This window comes from Semicossyphus pulcher, unplaced genomic scaffold (genome assembly GCF_022749685.1).
Source record: "Semicossyphus pulcher isolate SPU_LCO1_2020_fin unplaced genomic scaffold, fSemPul1.0.p SCAF_13, whole genome shotgun sequence".
Lineage (NCBI taxonomy): Eukaryota > Metazoa > Chordata > Actinopteri > Labriformes > Labridae > Semicossyphus > Semicossyphus pulcher.
Genome location: NW_027211637.1, coordinates 12170750 through 12190971, shown reverse-complemented (window position 1 = coordinate 12190971; position 20222 = coordinate 12170750). Strand labels below are relative to the sequence as shown.

The 20222-nt window shown below is 39.8% G+C and overlaps 1 protein-coding gene across 1 annotated transcript in view; it reads left to right on the top strand.

Annotated features, from left to right (window-relative positions):
* The window catches only part of espn (espin), a 40126-nt gene that overhangs the window by 4336 nt on the left and 15568 nt on the right, over nt 1–20222 (top strand). Inside the window, exons 3-9 of the mRNA XM_069660586.1 lie at nt 7865–8051; nt 8447–8629; nt 9907–10038; nt 11718–11973; nt 12544–12827; nt 17163–17324; nt 19331–19562. Of these exons, the coding sequence (XP_069516687.1) occupies nt 7865–8051; nt 8447–8629; nt 9907–10038; nt 11718–11973; nt 12544–12827; nt 17163–17324; nt 19331–19562 (1436 nt within the window). The remainder of the gene's footprint in view (nt 1–7864; nt 8052–8446; nt 8630–9906; nt 10039–11717; nt 11974–12543; nt 12828–17162; nt 17325–19330; nt 19563–20222) is intronic.

The following is a 20222-nucleotide window of genomic DNA, read 5'->3' as shown; positions in this document are numbered from 1 at the left end:
CTGTAGGTCTTATTTGAAGTATCAACTGGCAGTGATGGGGAACAACCTGAACTTTGCTTTTTTGATACCTGTGCAGCAATCTTAATACCTTGTGTTCAAATCCCTTTAAAAAAACCTCTTACTGGTTTAACTTTCCCAAAATACTGCTCACTACACCACAATGCCCATGTGCTGCTTATGTAATACTACTACTAATAATAATCCTCAAGTATTTCCATTTAGTTTCAAGAAGTCTGTAGTGCTGCGTGAGAACCATGTCAACAATCAAAGTGTGTGTGTGATCTCATGTTTTTTTAACCAACCTGCACTATCAGTGCTGAATTAAATACGATGTACGGCTGCTATTTACAATCACTTTCAGAATCTATTAAACTGACAATTATTTTCTCCATTAACCAATTGTTTTCCATTTGGGCTGCACGGCGGTGCAGTGGTTAGCGCTGGCGCATCATAGCCAGAAGGTTCCTGGTTTGAAGCCTGATTCTGATGCAGGAGCCTTCCTGTGTGGAGTTTGCATGTTGTTTGCATAATTGATGACTCTAAATATTGCCCATAGGTGAATGTGAGCACAGTTGTCTGCCTGTCTCTATGTGTCAGCCTTGTAATTGACTGGCGACCACTCCTAGGTGTACCCCGCCTCTCGCCCAATGACAGCTAGAGCAGACTCCACCCCCCTGGCGACCCTCAACACGATAATCGGTATAGATAATGGATGGATGGTTTGCCTTTGAAAACACTAAAAAATAGGAATACATGCCTATCACTGTATCATTGCAGCACACCATAAACGTCTTGTTTTGTCTATCAAACTATCTGACACCCAAAAATATACAATTGAGTATAATAACAAACAAATCTAAAACCTGAACATCTATTTTTCTGAATCAAAATTACTTTACCAATGATAGATTATCAAAGTAGTTGATGATAAATCCACCTTTTACTGCTCTCTCTGTAAATGTGTGTGTTCGAGTGTGTGCATGTCACTACCCTCTGATGAATATCATCCCTAATCAGTGCAGTGTCAGACCCACCAGTGCCCTGCAGAGATAACACCCTCCTGTAATGACTATTAGAACACACTGGGCAGTGGCGAGCCATTAGAACGACTGGATTGTTCTTTTTCTGGGAAGGACAAGATGAGCACAAACCAACACCAGAGATTCTCCATAAGTATTAACCAGGTTGTTTGCAGGTAATATCTGCTGAATAAGAGGGCAGGGTTAAGGTCACCACACTCCCGCTCCAGTCAGCTAAGTAGTTTTTTCTAAAGCAAACACAAGAGAGATTGGTTATGACTGCGATGAGAAGTCTGATGGTGACAGCTTTCAAGTGTAGATTTAGCAGGCTCATAACCCGAGTATTCAGCACCTGACTTTATGTTGGAAATAGTCAGAGCTGAGATTGTATTGATGTAAAAGGCGAATGGGCTAAATATGTGTTAATTAGCCAGGTATTTATTACCTACAATTTGTTACAATTAATGTAAATAAATCATGATACTGTGTTTCCATTCCAGAAAACCATGCCCCTGTTGTAGCCTATGTAAAGTATTTAAACTACACAAGAGAAAGCCACACAAACAGTCACTGTTACTGGAGACAACACTGTTGGCTCCACGTGATTTTCTTTCTGGTAAATGTTGTGTTGTAATTGTTTAATATTGTTAGATGGCTGTATTGCAGCACTCAATACAAATCCATTGAGCAAATGAACACGTAGGCTCTAGTGACCTGCTCAGGGGCATCTTAGTAAGCATGGCTGTTTAATTATGCCTCCCTACACACAGTTGTAAACAATGACTCATTTTTAAACTCCAACTAATTCTAAAATGAATTCTTTTTTCATTCTAATAAAGTGACTTTAGTAAACAAGCATATCCCTTTGACTAGTGTTACGTAGGTAAGACTATTCATCCTTGTTTGGTTTGTTCTTCAGTTCATCTTTACTGAGCAACTTCATGGGTTATAAAGGAATAAAAAGAAAAATATGGAGATTATCGTTTAGCTGATCAATGTTCTCTGTTCTGGTGTCCACGTCAACTATCAACAATCGCACTAACTGCTGCCATAAAGAAGTAGAACTGTAATGAATTTACGACTGAGTCATTAAGGTAAACAGCCTTGTCTGTTGAATTGCTTTGACTTTATTGACCCTAGCAGGATGAGCAGCTTGTCCAGGCACTAATCTTGTGCTCTGCACCTCCAATATTGTCCGCTTGCACCCCAGACAGGTGCATGGCTGCTGAAATTTTAATGAGCCTCGGGGACATGGTAGCTCCCTGATAGCTGGGGCCCATTCACTCTTCCTCACCACCACTGTTGCTGTTTACCACCATCTCCACGGCGACACACAGTAGCGCCAACCAGCGATAAGATAATGAGGAAAACAAATCCGTTTGAATGGGCGGTCTGCTTTCTAGTCACCAGCCTCAGGCATTGTTCAGAATGGAACTTTGCAGAAGAGAGATAACATTTTAGTTTCAGGGTTTATTACACGCTGCAAATTTGTATCAGTGAGATTTAAGAGGTAATTTGATTGCTTCTAGTTTGTTCTACTTGACAAATCACAAGGACAACATAACCTCTTCTGTTACATCATCACTTTAGTAACTGTTAGCCAATCAACAGCACAGCATAATGAGGGTGTTGCTGAGGTAATAGTACAAACACTAGGGTAGTAAACAAGCGAGTCTTTTCTTTCTTTTCGAGTCTAGTATTTTCTGTTTGTAGTTTTACTCTAACCATTAAACAGCCTCAAGACACTGGAAAACTTCACACATGACACACTTCCACCTGGGATTTGACCAATATAAACTTTCTCATGCTGGAAGTGTTGTTTAAGGGTTATGGGTCAACCAGTATTTTCAGATTTGAGTTATATTTGTATCCAATCTCACTTTCTCATGATGGAAACTACAATGATCACAGGTATTTTGTGCTAAATGCTATTCATGGCAAACTAAAACTACTGAAACTCACATGTAAAACTGTGACACACCACTATGTATTCATTGGCCAGGTGAAAAAACTGTTGTGTGATGTGATGAAGGGCCAGTGGCAGTTTAACTGCACACACAGTATCCACTTAGCACATGAAGTTGCATTTAATATATGAGTTGTGATATCTTAATTTAGACTATTTGATATTTTTATAAGTGTTTCACCCAACAAAGACGTTCTTTTAATTACATGTTCACAGGTCAAATGTCGTCTGTGAAGTGAGGCCAAGCACTCAAACCTTACCATAAAATTGCTTCTGTATTCAGCTGTCTGCTCTACAGCATTTGGCATGTTTTGTGTGTGTTACAATTGGCACAGTAATGATGCAGCTTTGCTTCAGCGATATTTCAGTGTTGGTTATGTTTGTAAGCTCCATCCAAGTGAACCAAAACAATTTAGCTCATGTGCTGTCCCTCTGCTAATAGCCTGTCTACACAAAATAATGAATGAGAGAGCGAGTGAGAGAAAGAGAAAGGGGGAGAGAGAGGCTACAGACAGATTATGCAATCAATTAGTACAGATTAAGATTTTTGGCCAAACCATAATTCCAGCATACACTTGAGAAGGAAAGACCTCTGCATTTGCATATTCTGGAAAGTTAGCTAAGTAACTTCAGAGTGAAACGCAAACTCCCTTATTTGTCTCACCTCTATTTTTACAGTTAGTGTAACTGCAATATTTACTGTGTAACTCAAATGGTTCACACAGTACTGTATAAGCCTCTATGTCAGCCTGACGCTTATTGTATATATCATGTTCGTATAGCTCACAGTTTCAGGTTGTGTTCTTTCTAACTGTGATATCAGTATCTGAGTGTGAAATCGAGAATAACAGACTAAATATGTGAGTAGTGTTTTTCACTCAGCCAATGGCCTAGCTGCACTTATTTTCCTCAGCAGTAATCTTCTTAATATCTTCTTGGTACAAGTTGGATCAAAAACCCCTTATGTTCTCTTTTCGACAAGGGGTTTAACCTGAGAAAATGCTGTGTGACGTGTCATATACTGTGGGTTGTACTCTTGTAGGACCACGTGGAATGTCCCTGTGTGTCCCAAGAGTCTTCTTGTCTGTGCTTTACTTTTGTTGTCCTCTTGTAGTTTTTTTAGGCTCCGCTGACAGCAGCTGTAGCCTCTAAATGAAATTAAGATCTGCTTAATATGTGATCAGTAATCTTCCATGATGGAATAAGTAAAATCAAAATATATCATGCATGAAACTTGAGTCACAGTTAAATTAAGTGTGTAAATTCTCCAACAACACTCTTCATTATTTAGACATGGAAGCCATTTAGAAGCTACAGTAACAAGGCTTTATCAGGCAAGAAGACCATTACTGTGACATCAATTACTTTGCTAGTAATGAAGATAACCTTGGTCTTTGTTACAGTAGGGCAAGGGAGGGGATAGTATACAAGGAATTACTGAGGCAAATTACTCATTGGAGCTGAACATATATCAAATGTCTGCTCCTTTAGAGTGTTTTTTCTCCTTCGAGTGTCAAAGTGACTGACAAGGTAGTGCCCCATGTGCCACTTGCGAGCTGTGTCGTCACACAAGGCTAACCTCTTTCTTAGCTCTTTGAAATCTACACCTGTTCTCCAAAAGCGCTTGTTTAGAGGAGTGTTCGAGCCTCTTCACTCTCACAGAGTTGTGACAAAAGACTGTCCGGGTTTGTAAGAATTGTACCTGTCTTCCCTTGAATACACTCAACTTTGTCACTCCCAGGAAGTTTGTGTTTGGGATTAATGACAAGTGTAAGCTTCTTTCCGCCACAGACCCCAGTGAGCAGGTGAACTTCAGCCCACTTTAGTTACAAGCATGAATAATTAACCTTGTCTGCCTTCATCCTGATGACAGAACCACAGATTACTTCACCTTCTTATTTTCAAATATTTAAGATGTGCTTGTTTTTACTTAGAACCTTTCCCTTAATCATTTTCCCAAAATACAAGCCTGTGTCCCAAACATGGGCATATGTCTGACTCAATTTGTAATATTTATCGTCTATATATTATATATATTACATTAGTAGTTGGTGTAATCACAATTTCAGCAGAAGTTATGTGAATGTGTATGTACTTTCTATTGATCATAAGCAGATGCAGCCTTGCGTGTTCAGATGTCATCCAGAACACGCCAACATGTTGTTTTAATGCGGATCTTGAGTCACCAGAGTTTGGCCCTGAGCCACATTCTATTGAGGGAAAGTTTGGCAGGGTCATGTTTGTGTCTACAAGATCTGCTCGTCCACTTAAGCCCTGCCTCTCATTTCCCTCGCCTTCTCTGCTCCTCTTCACCTACTGAGTGTGTCTTGGGCGCTTGCAGCCCTTCGTTAAGTACAAAGCAAGTCAGGCAAAGCCAACGGAGTGATAATCTTCTTAGAAGACTCATTGCTCATTTGTCAGTATCCAAATAAAGCACAACCTTATGGGATTTAGTGGGGAGCAGTCGCTCACTCCGTGACCTCACGCTGTGACAGAAAAGATCTGGGATGTGGAGGGGTGCAGGTATTGGAGGAGCTTCTGTATGGGAGGCGGGGATAAGGGCCTTTGGAAATATAAGGAAGCAGGATTTGGCTCAGCCTCACTGCTGTCTGCTCTCGAAATAGCTGTATGTTGTCCATGACAAAGATATGTTTGGCTGTAACAGTCCTCGTACCTTCAGACTTAAGTAACACATCCAGCCTGACAAATAATGTTTTTCATCAGAAATCTGAAAGAGTATAACAGTAATTTAAATGTAGTGTCTTCAGAGCACACAATTTGAATATTGCATATGTTTAGATTTTTTAAAGAAATTATTGCTCATCTATAATGGACTAACACGGGGTGATGCAAAGGATATATCCCCCATTACCAGGGTGAAACTCCTCACACTCACTTATTATCCTGTTTACAGCACAGTAATGTACAGTCACAGGACACTGCATAAGGTACGCGCTAGTGCTAAGTTTGACCCCTTTAGATTTCCAAAAGTTCCTGGAAACATTCTTTGGAGATCTTTGGTCATATTGACATGATAGCATCATAGACTTGTTGCAGATTTGTTGTCTGCATATCAGTGATGCAAATCACCAATTCCACCACATCCCAGAGGTGTTCAATTTGGTTGAGACCTGGTGACCGTTGTGTTAAGGCTATTTGAGTACAATAAAATCATGTTCAAGAAACTTGGTTTCAGATGATTTTAGCTGCATGATGTGGCGTGTCATCCTGCTGGTAGTAGCAAGATGGGTACATTTCAACCTTCTTCAGTTTGTTGTCAATTTTAGCCTCAGTTACCTGTTCTTAGTTTACTCCACAGTGGTGTGGAGTCTTCTGTTGTAGATCTGCTCAAGAATTTGATGTGTTGTGCATTCAGAGATGCTCTTTAGCATATTTTGATCGTAACGAACGGTTAATTGAGTTACTTTCAGATCAAAGTAGTCTGGCCATTCTCCTCTGACCTCTACTTTGATGGTAGAGGCATTTGCACAGAGAATTAGCGCTTAGTGGATATTTTCGGTTATCCGGACCATTCTCTGTAAACCCTAGTAACAGTTGTGCGTGACAATCCCATTAGATCAGCAGTCTCCAAAATACCTGCCCATCTGGCACCAACAATTATTCCACATTCCAAGTCAATTAAAACACCTTTCCTACCAGCAGACTGTCTTGCCCATGTCTACAAGCATTAATGCATTAAGCTCCTGCCACACATTCGCATTTGCCTTCTCGACTAGTTGAACAAGTGTACCTTATAGAGGGGCAGATGAGTGCATGTGTATGTGAAATATTTTTCTTCTTTTAACAGAAGTCTTGTAGAACATGAAGAAATGAAAGTAATATACGATTCATGTATATCTTGTGCTTTTTTAAAGACTTCATTTTAACCTAAACTTTCCAACAGAATTGAGACCAGTTTTTAAAGACAGCAGACGTCATTCTTGCTTGTACGGTTATTAGCTGGTCCAACAATAAACTGAAGCTTGTTTAAGAAGAAACTTAAAGTAAAAGCAACAGGCATATGCTACATGAAATCAATTTTAATTTCCTTTATCTCTATGATTATTAAATTAGATTAAATTAGATTAGAAATTAGATTCTGATTTCCCAGTAGCTTGCCAACTGAAGCTGACCAGAGACTGCTTAAGGTTTACTGATCCAGTTACACAGGGACAACACTGTCCCCGCTCTGCACATCCTTTTGCTAACTTGTAGCACTTTTAAGTCCATAAGTTTGTGATTTTTTGCAAAACCTGGGTTATAAGCACTTTCAGTGTAGCACTAAAACTGAGACTGAACAACTTGCACAATCACAAAGACTACATTAAATAGACTAACTGCTAACCATTATTATCCGAAGTATCTCTGCTTTTACTGTCAGTGTAAAATGTTTTCAGTTCTACCCTGTTCACTTCAGTAATCCATCACAAAACTGAAAGTTGCTAGTTTACAAAGAATTTCTATCTGTCTATTCCTGGCTGGATTTTATTAATGCAGACTTTTGTGTCAGTATAACGTGAACAATGAACTCCTCCTGAGTTTCTGCTCAACATTTAGGTTTCAGTGAGTTAAACAAGGACAACATAAAGAGGCGACAAAGAACCTCCATATTAGAGATGTGGTTTCAACCTTTTTCCCCCTTTTGATTAGTTTTTTTTTTTGTGTATCATCAATTTTTTTTTATGTGGGTGGGGAATGTTTTCTTCTTTGTATAGTGACAGGGCAGGGTTAGTCAGGATAGGCAAGGAGAGAGAAGGGGGATGACACACAGCAAAGGTTCAGGGTCAGAATCAAACTCTGACCACTGCAGTAAGGACTCAACAGGGGAGCTTTGGCTGTGCCCCCTCTTTATTTACCTTTCTGTTGAACTTCTCTACAGTGTTGTAAACTCCCAAACTAAGAATGGTGCCACGCCACTCTACCTGGCCTGCCAGGAGGGTCATCTGGAGGTCATCCAATACCTGGTTAAGGATTGTGGAGCAAATCCGAGCATCAGAGCCAATGACGGGATGACCCCTCTGCATGCTGCTGCCCAGATGGGCCACAACACAGTCATCGTCTGGCTGGTATGTTAGGACATTAGAACACAAGTGATCAAATTTTGCAAACATGTATTCCCATATTTCCCATAATTCTTTGGGGATCAATACAGTTAATTTTATATATCTTTCTAAATAACTGATCGTATAAATTGTAAACAATGAACATACACATTTTAGTTCTAGTCTGATTTCATATCCAAAATGACAGCACAAGAATATTGGTGTACTGTGGTTTAATTATTTGATGTGTAAAATTAGACAAAGCGCTGCCTAGAAAGCAGGTTTTATTATTGACCTGTAAATGCAAAATATTCTGTAACTTTTTCCCCTATTGCAGCTTTCATATTATTAATTATTATTATTATTATTATTATCATATTATAAGACTGTAACTAGTGTTGTCATCCTCCTCCCTTCAGATGAGTTGCACAGACATCAGCCTGACAGACAGGGATGGTGACGGGGCCATGGCCATGCACTTTGCAGCCAGCCGCGGCCACGCAAAGGTGCTCAGCTGGCTTCTGCTGCACGGCGGAGAGATCGTCACTGACAACTGGGGAGGGACCCCTCTTCACGATGCTGCGGAGAATGGCGAACTGGAGGTTTGCGTTCATGTCTTAATTCTTTTACTTATTAAGTGCGTAGAGTCAGAATGGAAATAACAGTGAAATAGAATAAAGCTTAATAAATCACTTCCTTTTGATATTGTACAGGTAGAGAAAAGTAAAACAATTGGTATTCAAACCGGCAGGTGAAGAGCTGCAACAGAGAATATATGATTTGATCTAACATTATCCTAACATTATCTGTGTCCTTTTGTAATAGTTTATTATATTGAAGACACAGACTCAGACAGTGGAGTGATGTCGTGGAGCATGAGCATGTTGGCTGTCCTGAGCCTTTTTTTAATCATAATGGCAATAAAGCAATATCAGACATAAGAGAGCCTAAAAGCCCCTATTCTGTTACCGTTATAAGTAATGTAGGAAGATGTTGATTCTTGGTGCTCATGTATCCAGACTGAGTTTCCTACTTAACCATCTGTTTTGAATGAATGGTCTCCAGCTCATATTTTTAGCACCGCCCTGACCTGCTGCTTTGACTAATGTTTGGTTGAATCTATGTCGGGTCAGTAAGCTGTTTCAGCACAACCTTAAGATATTTAATAAGGAGAACATTTTAATTTTGTCCGATATTTGCATTACAAAAAGTAAAATTGACCCTAACTCATTGCTAGCCCGAGGTTTCCCCTGCAGAGACCATAGTAACTGAAACAGGAGTGTGCAATATGGCAGCACAAAGCTTTCTCAGTCTAAGAACAACAAGCTTAGTTTGGCTTCCACGTGGCACTTGGCAGGGAGTTTTCAAACCAGATGCTTTAAACTGTTGTTGCTTCTTGTAATGAAAGAGGAATGCGTTCTTTTAGAGAGCAAGGGGAAGGTTTTCAAGAAACCATTGAAGTTTATCAACCCTCCACTAAATATTCTACATTTAGGATTTAACTTCCTGTTGGCCATAATAGTGATTGAAGAACTGGGTATGAGAGATCAGCTGAGCAACCCTTTAAACTTTTTTTCATGGTTTCCACAGAAATAATAGTTTGGGAGCTTTTGGTGTTAATTAGATTTATGTTAAGACTGTCCCTCACCCACTCTTAATGTTTTTTATCTGGTTTGTTGTTGCTCTTGTTTGTGTTTTTACTCTTGTTTGTGTCTTCTTGTTTGTACAGCGACCTTGAGTGTCCTGAAAGGCAAATCTAAATAAAATGTATTATTATTATGTTAGGTAATTGAAGCTGGTTTTAATGCATGCACTTTAATATTGTTTTTATATCTGACTCGTCCGACCATTGTGTCTGCTGTCTGTCCCGTGTCTCCAGTGCTGTCAGATTCTTGTGGTCAATGGGGTGGACCTGGGCATCAGGGACCAGGACGGTTTCACAGCAGCAGACCTGGCCGAATACAACGGCCACTCCCAGTGTGCCAAGTATCTGCGCACTGTGGAGAACATGGTAAGAGACACACCGTGCCATATATCTCTTGGTGGCAGGCATTCTGAACACAAACTTTGCATACTGTCTAAGAAATAAGCCTTATGTAAAACAAATACAGAATAATGAACTATTTGCTATTTAAATATTCTACTGACCTGTTAACCTGCAGGTCAGTGGTTTCAAACATTGGGTTCAAAAATAGGTCAAGTCTTAGGGGTCAAAAATTATTAAAGGGATGAGACAGAAAAAATATGAAATATGTTTACAAAAAAAACATGTTATTGTGCTTTTACTTTTACTGTTTTTGTGAAATCTTATACAGGCTTTTAAAAAGGTTCCAGATTAAATGATCTCCGAAAGAAATACCCTTTTGTTCTTTTTAGTTTCTAAACAAACTTGAGGACATGTGTCTCACCAATATGTTTTGAACATTAATTGGTCTAATGGGAGCTTTCCCAGAAGAAAATTAAAGAGAACATTATTGGCTCTTGAAGGAGAACATTTCTTTCCCAAGGGTCGAAAAACCCACTAACCCATGCTAATACCCAGCTTTTTTGCTTAGTGGGAAAGGTTACAATTGGCATTCAGACCCGGGTCAAATGACTTTGCAGTAGACCCGGGTAATTATTGCCTCAGCTTCGACACGCTAATCTCTGCCCCCTTTCTGGCATGATGCTATGCTCCGTCGTTAACTTCTGCGACTCCTTGTCATCTCAGCTACAAATTCCGCCCGTCTTGTCCGAGCAGTGCTCGAACATCGTTCCAAATTTGTTGGCGCCATGTTTGATAAATAGTCTGAATGAGTAATAGATACAATAAAGACCTAACCCCGCGCTTCTAACATCAGACGGCGATGCAGCAGAAAAGAGACTGAAAGGAGTATATTCTACTGGCAATGGGAAAAGAGACAATCAGCATTTATAAGCGGGTCTGTAAAAACCCTGCATCAATACGGTAATTTCGGTGGGAAAAGGGTATATTAGTATATTTCTATCAATATGCTTGACCTTCACTTCATCCTAATATGCATTCTGAGTTATCATGCCTGTCATTTTTTTCACATCTAAACTGTAGTTCAAATTCTACCTTAAATTCGTCAGTTGAAAAATTCTAATGATAATTATTAATTCTAATCTCTACTTAGCATATTGTAGCAACATGTCCCTTGACTGACATCAGTCTGCTTATAACCAGAGCTTTTAACACTTGTCACACTGTGGCCTCCATGGCTTCCATCCACAGAGGAATAATAACTCCTTGACACTGCACTCTCTTAAGTGTTTGGGAAACATATTTCCCCCCTCTTGCAGTCTTCCCATGAGGAATAATGTATTCAGCTAAGTGAGAGCTGTGCTGTGGGAAAAGCAGAGGGCCCCTGAGCCTTTTTGATCAGCTGTGAGATGTTTCATTAGTGTGCTGTAATTAAACTCATAATGCTGTTCTCCTCATCTAGGTCATCAGGGACTGAGGGGTGGTGGGATTTGAGAATTGGCAAATGAATAAGAAGATCATTCATATTAACAATTATTAATTTGTCAGTCTTCTGTAATGACACTGTTTCCTTACAGCAAAATGACATTAACTGTAGATATTTTAAAAATGAGCAATTACTTAAGAGTTCATTAGTTGATTGTTTTTTTCATATAATATAATAATACACACTGACACTTATCTTCATAAACTGCGTCCTCTAACAGAGTGTGGAGCATCGTGTTTTGTCTCGGGACCCCTCAACAGACCTCGAGTACAAGCAGCCGGACTCGGGCCTCTCATCCCCAAACACCACCATGCCCCCCACAGGCCAGGGGACACACTTTGACATCAGCTCACCATCCAGCTCTCTGTCCAACTATGACTCAGCCAACTCCAGCCAATCCAGCACTGGGGAGAAAAGGAGCAGCTTAACAACATCACGAGGCCCACCAGTCAAGCTGAACGCAGTCGCACACACAGGTCTGCTACGTAGGAAAAAAACACTTTTATAGACTTTTCTTTTCTTGGGTGAACCCACAAGGTGCTGAAATTAACTTGTAAGATATTTTTAATTGTAATGAATTTCAAATGATTTCCCCCTATGATTCTAAACTAAAATTTGAAAGGCTAATGAGCTTAACAGTTATATATGTATAATTTAGTAACTCATATTCGGAAGGTAAAAGAACCTTTAGACTTTAATTCTCAGCTGTTGTTTTTTTTTTCAAATCAGCAACAATGGAACCCTCAGTTATTTACTGTGTGGAGCTAACATCAGTCAGCAGCTTGCTTTCTTTGGTCTCCTGTCATTGGTGCATGCTATACTAGTACTGCACCCTAGTGGACTGTGTGTAGACAGTGTTTGTTTTGGATGGAGAGGCATATTGTCTAGATTAGATCATGTTTCTTATTCATGTTTGAATTGTGTGTTAACAGAAACACAAAAAAGTATTTCCTAAATGCTTTGTTTTGTTAAATCAGCAGTACACATTGTTTGGGTTTCTGTGTTAAACTCAGTCAGTCTACATTAACCATATGTCTTTGTCACAGGTGCATCAGAATCAGCCATTTCAGACATGCAGGCCTATATGGACATGCTAAACCCAGACATTGGTTCTGACGCGCCCAAGAAGAATGAGGCACCTGCTAATGCTGCCCCCAAGCCCCCACCACCACCTACCTATCCACCCCCACCTCCCCCACAGTCTCCCCCAGCACCCCCTCCACCACCAGGCTACCCAGCTCCACAGCCCCCTAAGGAGCCATCGTCAGCGGAGTTTTTGAAGGTGAAAAGCAATTTACGGCATGTGGAGAGCAACACAGGCAAGAAAGATGTAAGTAAAGACATGGCATATCAAACAGACATAATGGGTATTCTGTCTTTCTTATATGGGATATTGCCTCGCACACAGCAGTAATCTGTTATATACAGTAGGTTGGGTGATTGTACCTCAAACAAGCTACATTTATTTTATTATAACTGTAGATATGACAACTTTTGAGAACTACTTGTTTGCCGAGTCTGTGACATGATGAATGATATGGAACAGAAGTAAATTGGCCGTTAGCTGCTGTATTCCCTTGTGTCTAATCAGTTGAGCTTGTCTTGTGAACAATGAGCCTTGTCTGGGTTCCCACAATGACGTTATTGTGTTAGCATGGCTAACGATTCTCATTACTGTAGCAGTTCTTCTGGGTTGGCTCACACAAAGGTTGTTGTGATGGGTTTGATCTTAATTCCAGTAATTAATCTGGCTTCAGATCACTCAAAAGTATTTATACAGAGCTGACGAGGAGCAGCAATTAAAATTGGCATCAACATATGTTTCAGTGCTGTTTCTGGTGTTTCAGTACTGCTGTGAAGTACATTAAAAGTGAAGTTGATATCGTCATTTAATAATAATGGATTTATTCAGGGAACATTGTATTTTTGACAAAGATAAGCAGTCTGAGGGATCACTTTCACCTCATTAAGAATGTAATCCTGATTGTTACCATGTCTTTAGTGTGATGATGACAAGTCTCTAGGTACTTGCTTTACTTTTAACCAGACACCATGAATATTTGATACAATTCTTTGTGTATAAGGGTAATTAATTTCTGTCAAACATTCAAAGTATCTTAAAATTTGTAAGGATAGGAGCACTGCACTTTGAGGTGTTCTTTGGACAGGAATACTTGTACAAGGCATTCTCTTTTAAACATTTAAAAAGCCTTGTCTTGGCATGGTCATGTTCACCCTGACTAATGCTTGATGATAAAATGCATCAGAGTTTGTGTAAAGGTCCAACCTGACAATATTTTCACAATATAAATATTGTTAAAAAAATTATAAGCATGCATAGTTATTGTCAAATGATACGTCTATAGGTCAGTCGAATTAAAGGTTCTGCTGTACTGTTTCACCAAAAAGCAGAACTGCACTATAAGTCAGGGCACTGCAGATGATTTGAAGGTAATATATTGTTCAGACAGAAAGGCTTTGTATGTAGCTATGCAAAGTTGGCTGTTGTTAGCTATTATAAAATCCACATGTAGCAATATTGCCCTGTCTCCAGGGTAAGCTGTATGTTGTTTGTGTTTCTTTGTGTGTAAATGCATCACCCATATAGGAGAGGAGTTTTTAATTAGTGCCCCCATCTATCTCTCCACCCATCGCCCTGGGTTAGTGCCCAAGTGACCAGCCCAGGGCGCACCCTCATTAACTATTTAACAAAAGCTGGTGGTTGGAACACATGCACACACACAATTAAGATCAGCTTGTACCACATCATACATTGGGAAAAACAATCTGCCTTAGGAGCCATAGTAACAGGGAACAGTAACCTCATCCAGGGATACAGCCGATCAGGTGGACCAACATTCACAAACTTTAGACAGCCTGGTTTCTAGAAAACCCATTAAAGAAACTTTTATAGCCTCATTTGAAAAACGTGTAGGAAATCTGTTGAATGCAGTTGTAAAGGAAGAAAGTTCTAGGTTCTCTTGTTTGCTTGTTTGTTTAAGACGAGGTTGGCTTTCTTTGCTGCTGCTTCTCTCACCTCATTTGTCTGTATTTGCTTTGACTAAAGTCAAATGTTTCGTGTGGAGCACACACAAAAACATTAGCAGCTCACGTTTTCTATTGTTTAGACCTACAGTAATCCCTGCAGAAAACTTGGACTTTGAGCTCTCACCAGTGATTAGAAGACATTCTGCTGTTTTTGCTGCTAATTCAGGGCATTGAGGGCTAAAATATGCTAATACTCCTAAGGCTTGAGAGATTTGAATGCGTTTAGCCATGATGGGGGCAGCACCTGGGTCTCTGTGTTTTGCATAAGAGGTACTGGACGGGGTTGGGGAGTGGCTGGTCTGAGGGCTGGTGGTGACATCATTGCCACTGCTGTGGCTGGTCTGATTGGTTATTGATGAGGCCTGTGGGTAAAGTGAGAGGGCAGGTAGAGTGACAGTCGTAGCACTGTGTGGAGAGGAGGTGACGCTCTGGATTTGGTGACAGCTATTCTCTGTGGTCCAGACTGGAGGAGAGCTGCAGGAAAGGATTCTTAACACTAAGGTCAGTTGATAAGAGGAGTAAGAAAGCTTTTTTTTTTTTGATCAGTGGCATAATTGATAATATGTCAAAGTTTGGGTTACAGATACAGCAATGATATTACCTGCTTTGCAAAATTGGATCATTTTATAAGTCTGGTGCTGTTTGAGCTGCTTTTTGGATAGACATTGATTATGAGGCATTTTTTGTCATGTTAAATCCTACACCCTTCTTTGCCTTTCTGTTAAAATATGCCGTTTTAAAGTATACATGTAACCTTTTAACATTTTAAAATGTGTGTGACATTTAATAATCTGAGTAAAAACCACAAACACATGCTGAACCGTTTAAAACCAGGCTAAACAACCTTTGATAATGAATACAAAAAGATTAGACTGTTAAAACATATAACAACGTCTTTATGCTGACAGATCTGTATAATGGGAAGAAAGGCTGTCTTTCTGTGTGTGTACGTTTGTGTGAGGGGTGGGAGGGGGCAACATAAAATGCTTTGTACATTTGGTATTGTTGGACCATCTCCCTGGAGGATGACAATCAAACCATCTGTGGCGCTCCCCTGCTCACATTACCCTCCCACCTGATGAGTGCTCAGGGACCATTTCTTTGACAGCAGACATGAGTCAACAAAGCTAAACAGGCTTATAAGAACCCAGAACATGACACCACAAAGGAAGAGAGGTCAGGGGTCAGTTGTCAATTATTTCCGCTTATGTTAACATTTGACATCTGCTTAAAGTCTGAGGCTCTTGTTTTGGATTTCATGTCAAGGCATCAAAAAGCAAAATGTAAATGAACCCAAGTCTGATCGGATTTGAAAGGCAAAGTAACTATACACTTTGCTATGTCGGCTAAGGTTGCTTCTAATGAACAGGTTTCAAGGTAAACTAAAACAATGCATGTTAAAAGAAGGGCTGCCTTTTCACATTTTTTACACCTTTTTTCTGTGCATTTATTTTGGAAAAAAATATCTAGAAAAAAAGATTGAATGCAAACTTTTTGAGCTGAGCAAAATGCAAATGAGAGGCTTTTTTGCATTAAGAAAATGTATTCACAGAATGAACTCAAAAAGAAGCATGTTAGTCAGTATGGCTGCTCAAAGTGCAAGCTTAGCTTATCCACTGCTTAAGTCTGGTTCCTCTGAAATACATACTCTGACCTACATGTATCCTAATAGCAGAATACAGTGAAGACTCTTTAGATTGACATGAGCGTGATGTCCTGCCTTTCAGTTCCTGTTGTCTGAGATGTCAGAGCGGAAAGTGAGAGTGCTTAACTGAAGGGGCCAAGTTAGCAACCTCTGACCCTGCCCTGTGGAGGGAAGGGTCTCTCTTACATGCATGTGAACTCTCAGGTTCTTTGGCCCCTGTCCTTAAATGAAAGATAAATGCTACTGTTTTTCTGCGAATGAATTAAAGCCTTGTTGTGCTATTTAAATAAGGCAGCTTTGGTCACGAGAAAGCTAATCTGGCAACAAAAGCTACTAAGTATGTGTTAAAGTCTATTGTCCAACAAATGAAAGGTCCAATCCAAAAGCAGCGTTTAGCCATATTAAAAACATTTTCTGCCATTCAACTCTCAATCTGTAAAAAAATATATTATTTTGACAACCAAATGGCTATATTGGAACAATCTTTTTAGGACCATAATTAATCACTTTTAATTTCTTTAAACCTTTTATTTTAGGCACTTTATTATTTTATTTATTATTATTAAAAATCATGTTTTATAGTGAATTCCGCAAAGAATTGTATTTTGAAGCTAGTTTAACTTTGGGTTGCAAATCATAATTATTTTCACCATTGATCTATAAGGCAGCTGTTTTTGTAATTAATTGATTTCTCTGTAAAACTAGAAAAAAAAGTAGGAGCCCAAAGAGATCCAAACCTCATTTATACTCATTTTATTGTCACATTAAAAAGAGGGAATGTCGAAGAAGGCACCAGGGACTGTTGGATTATTCCAACATCAAACAGCTGACAATTTACTTTGATGACTAACCAGTTAATCATTTTAGCTCTAATTTCACTTAAAAATTCAAGAGAAAAAATTATTTTATGAAACATGCAAATGTAAGCTAATTAAACATAATTATTATTTTCTCATTTATTTATCTCTAAAGCAGCTGACTCCTGGAGAAAGCCACGACAAACTCCGGCGAGTGGATTCAAACAGGAAGTCGAGGAGCTTCAGCAAGCAGCCCAGCACTGGGGACTACTACAAGAACCTGGGCAGCGACGCAGCAGAGACCCGAGTGTACAAAGTCATGGCGCCCAACGAGGAGGTAAGCCAGATCTCTGCTGTTTTTGACAACATCAGTATGTTAAATGATGGGACAACATTACATATTATACATATTACCTGGTTCATTAAATGAGGTTTAGTGATAAATCATGTGGATACATGATGTATGCACTGTGTTACAATAACGTGCTTTGTTCGGGAAGATTAACACAACTATTTTTAGATGCCACTGTAGCCACCTTAATTAGCATAAACCAACAAGTGATGACTGAAAGGAAAATGGAGCCTTTATTTAGAAGTTGTAAAGTTTATTATATTATTCATGGAAGTAGAAACACAGATATCTAGATAGGACATTTGCTATGATGTTTTGATATGTATTTTCATGTTTCATGATGTAAAACAGTTACAAAGATATCATGTTCTTTGACGTAGGGCAGCTTTAATCGTCTGATTTCAGACAAGGTTAGATATCGATGTTATTTTTTTAAAGACAACGTTTTAGGATCAATGATGACATGTGTTGTCGGTATTTTTTTAATTGTAGAACAGTAGAGCATGACTCTCACTGTAATGGATACTGGAATAGGGTTAGTAAAGTTTATTATACGGTGCTTTTGTTGTGCATAAAGGGATGAACGGGCATCTCAGCCCCTTATAAAAAGGTCCAGTTCAAGGTGTGGTCTGGCTCGGTGATGACATGTCGGCTTAAGCTTGCCACACTATTTACCTGTGCAGCATGCAACTCAACAAGTTACATAATCTTGTGTCCTTTTGAGCTTTTGTATTCTCTCTGATGCAAACTGCCACCTCATTTAAATTGCCTCTCGAGTCTCCACCCTATTGTGTACACTGTCTAAGAGCCTACAAAGGACAAAGAGAGCGCTCACAAATGATTAGACCATCTACCTTTTGTTCATCCGAGTTGTTACTTCTGGCTTGTGCTATTGTGTTACTTTTAGGATTTGCTCCAATTTACGTTCATGAATTGTTTGTTTCTGCATACTCCTATAGATTATTCGTTAAACCGTTGATTTTCCTCTTTTCATCCAGCTTCCTGTGCTGGTATGTAGAGTCTGTGACTTTCATTAATGTCCCTGGAGAGATGTTCTTATAATCTCAAGGGTATCAGGAGTGGGGGTGTTCTGGGTGAGCCAATTAAGGCCTCAATGGAGCCCCTCCCGGTCTCAGAGGCACCCTAGCAGATGGACCGGCTAATCAACGGAAGCAATGGCACGTGCTGCCAAGACCCATCTGGACACAGCCCTCCCCCTAACTCTCTGGGGGGGTTTAAAAGTAAAGGGGGCAACAATGATGAGCACGCGTCTGAAGACTAGCGGAGGGGCGGGGCCGCGTTAAATGTCATGGTCCATTAATTTGCTTCCAGCAGAGATACGGCACGCTTTCAGAGCGTGTCAGACACGTGCGTGCAGGGGGGGCGCAGGGTCTCGGGGTTAAAGCACTATCACTTGCAGTGACAGATGGCTTCTTCCCACTGTTTACCCTCTGAGTTTCCCCCTAGAGATTAGGTCATATTAGCTCTGTTATTAGCAACAGGGTATTATGTCTTTATGAGTTGATTAAAGACGGCAGGAAGCAGAGGGAGGACACATCTAAAAGGGCTCCACACATCTGTCACTGTCAGCAGTCTCTGTGCAAGAATGTAATGCTTGCTAAGCACAGCAGGAGTTTCAACTGGCATGCCAATGCAAACAGAAAAAAAAGAAAAACTACCCTTTTCCTGTTTAATTCATGACTTTCAATTTGAAATATACATATGATAGAGATGTGTTTAATGTGAATATTTTGTAATGTAATATTTACATTTTCATTTAAAAATACATACAGAATTTATGTACATTTCATTTTGCAAAGTGGTGTTGAAATTAAAGTTGTTAATAACACTTAATAGGCAATCTGTCACATCTCTGTTATCAGTGACCAAATATTGGCCAACAGAGTAATTAGTCAATGTTGTTGCTATGAGTGTGACAATAGCAGGTTAGTGGGAGTACAATAAGACTAATCCTGCTCCATCCCTCCCAGGGCTCAGTGTTATTAGAAGAACCTACCGACAGCCCCGCCCAAAACTCTGAGAATGGCACCCAAGAGGAATCTGTTGGGCCCCCACCTCCTCCACCTCCGCCTCCTCTTCCTCCAAGCAATCCGACGCCAACACCCCCTCCACCTCCTCCGCTGCCCCCAGAGATGCCACCCACCCAGAACCACTCCAGATGCAATTCCATCAACCAGCGGCGCCCATCTTCCTCATCAGGAAGTAAGAGTCCCTTTACCATATTAATCCTCTCTCGTTTTTTTTCCATCTTTTTTTTTTTCCGGTTTCCTGCTTTTTTTCTGGCAATAAATAAAAATGCAATCAATTAATACACATTTTTTTCTGGTGAAACTCGTGCTTATTAACATTATTGTACAATTATTTCCAAAGAGGAAAGCCCCTGATATAAATGGACACAAGTTATCTCACTGGATAAAGATGAGTTGAGTCTGACCCTAGCATCCTAAATAACAGATTATAAATTAATGATGCAGGGCTACCATTACCCTGAGAACTGGTTTAGTGTTCAGCCATTTCCTTCCTTCCTTCCTGGATTCTGCTGTCTTACACTGTACACACTGTTCTCCACCCAGGGACATTTTAAATTAAGCTTCTCCATGATATACAATTTAAGTCCATTTAAGAACATTTTAAAAAATGTGAAATGCTATTTTTATTTCATTATGTATTATTTATTTGATCATTTATGATCTCCGTTACAGTTTAGTCAACAGCCAACACTGTTCTTCTGCTAATCTTGCCCAATCACTCTTCAAATTAATCCCTCAATCTGCTCTTTTCTTTCACCTACTCCCTCTCCTCCTGTTTCTCTCTGTTTCGTTTTGTTTTCTGTTTTTGCTTGACATGGTCTGTCCTCACTGC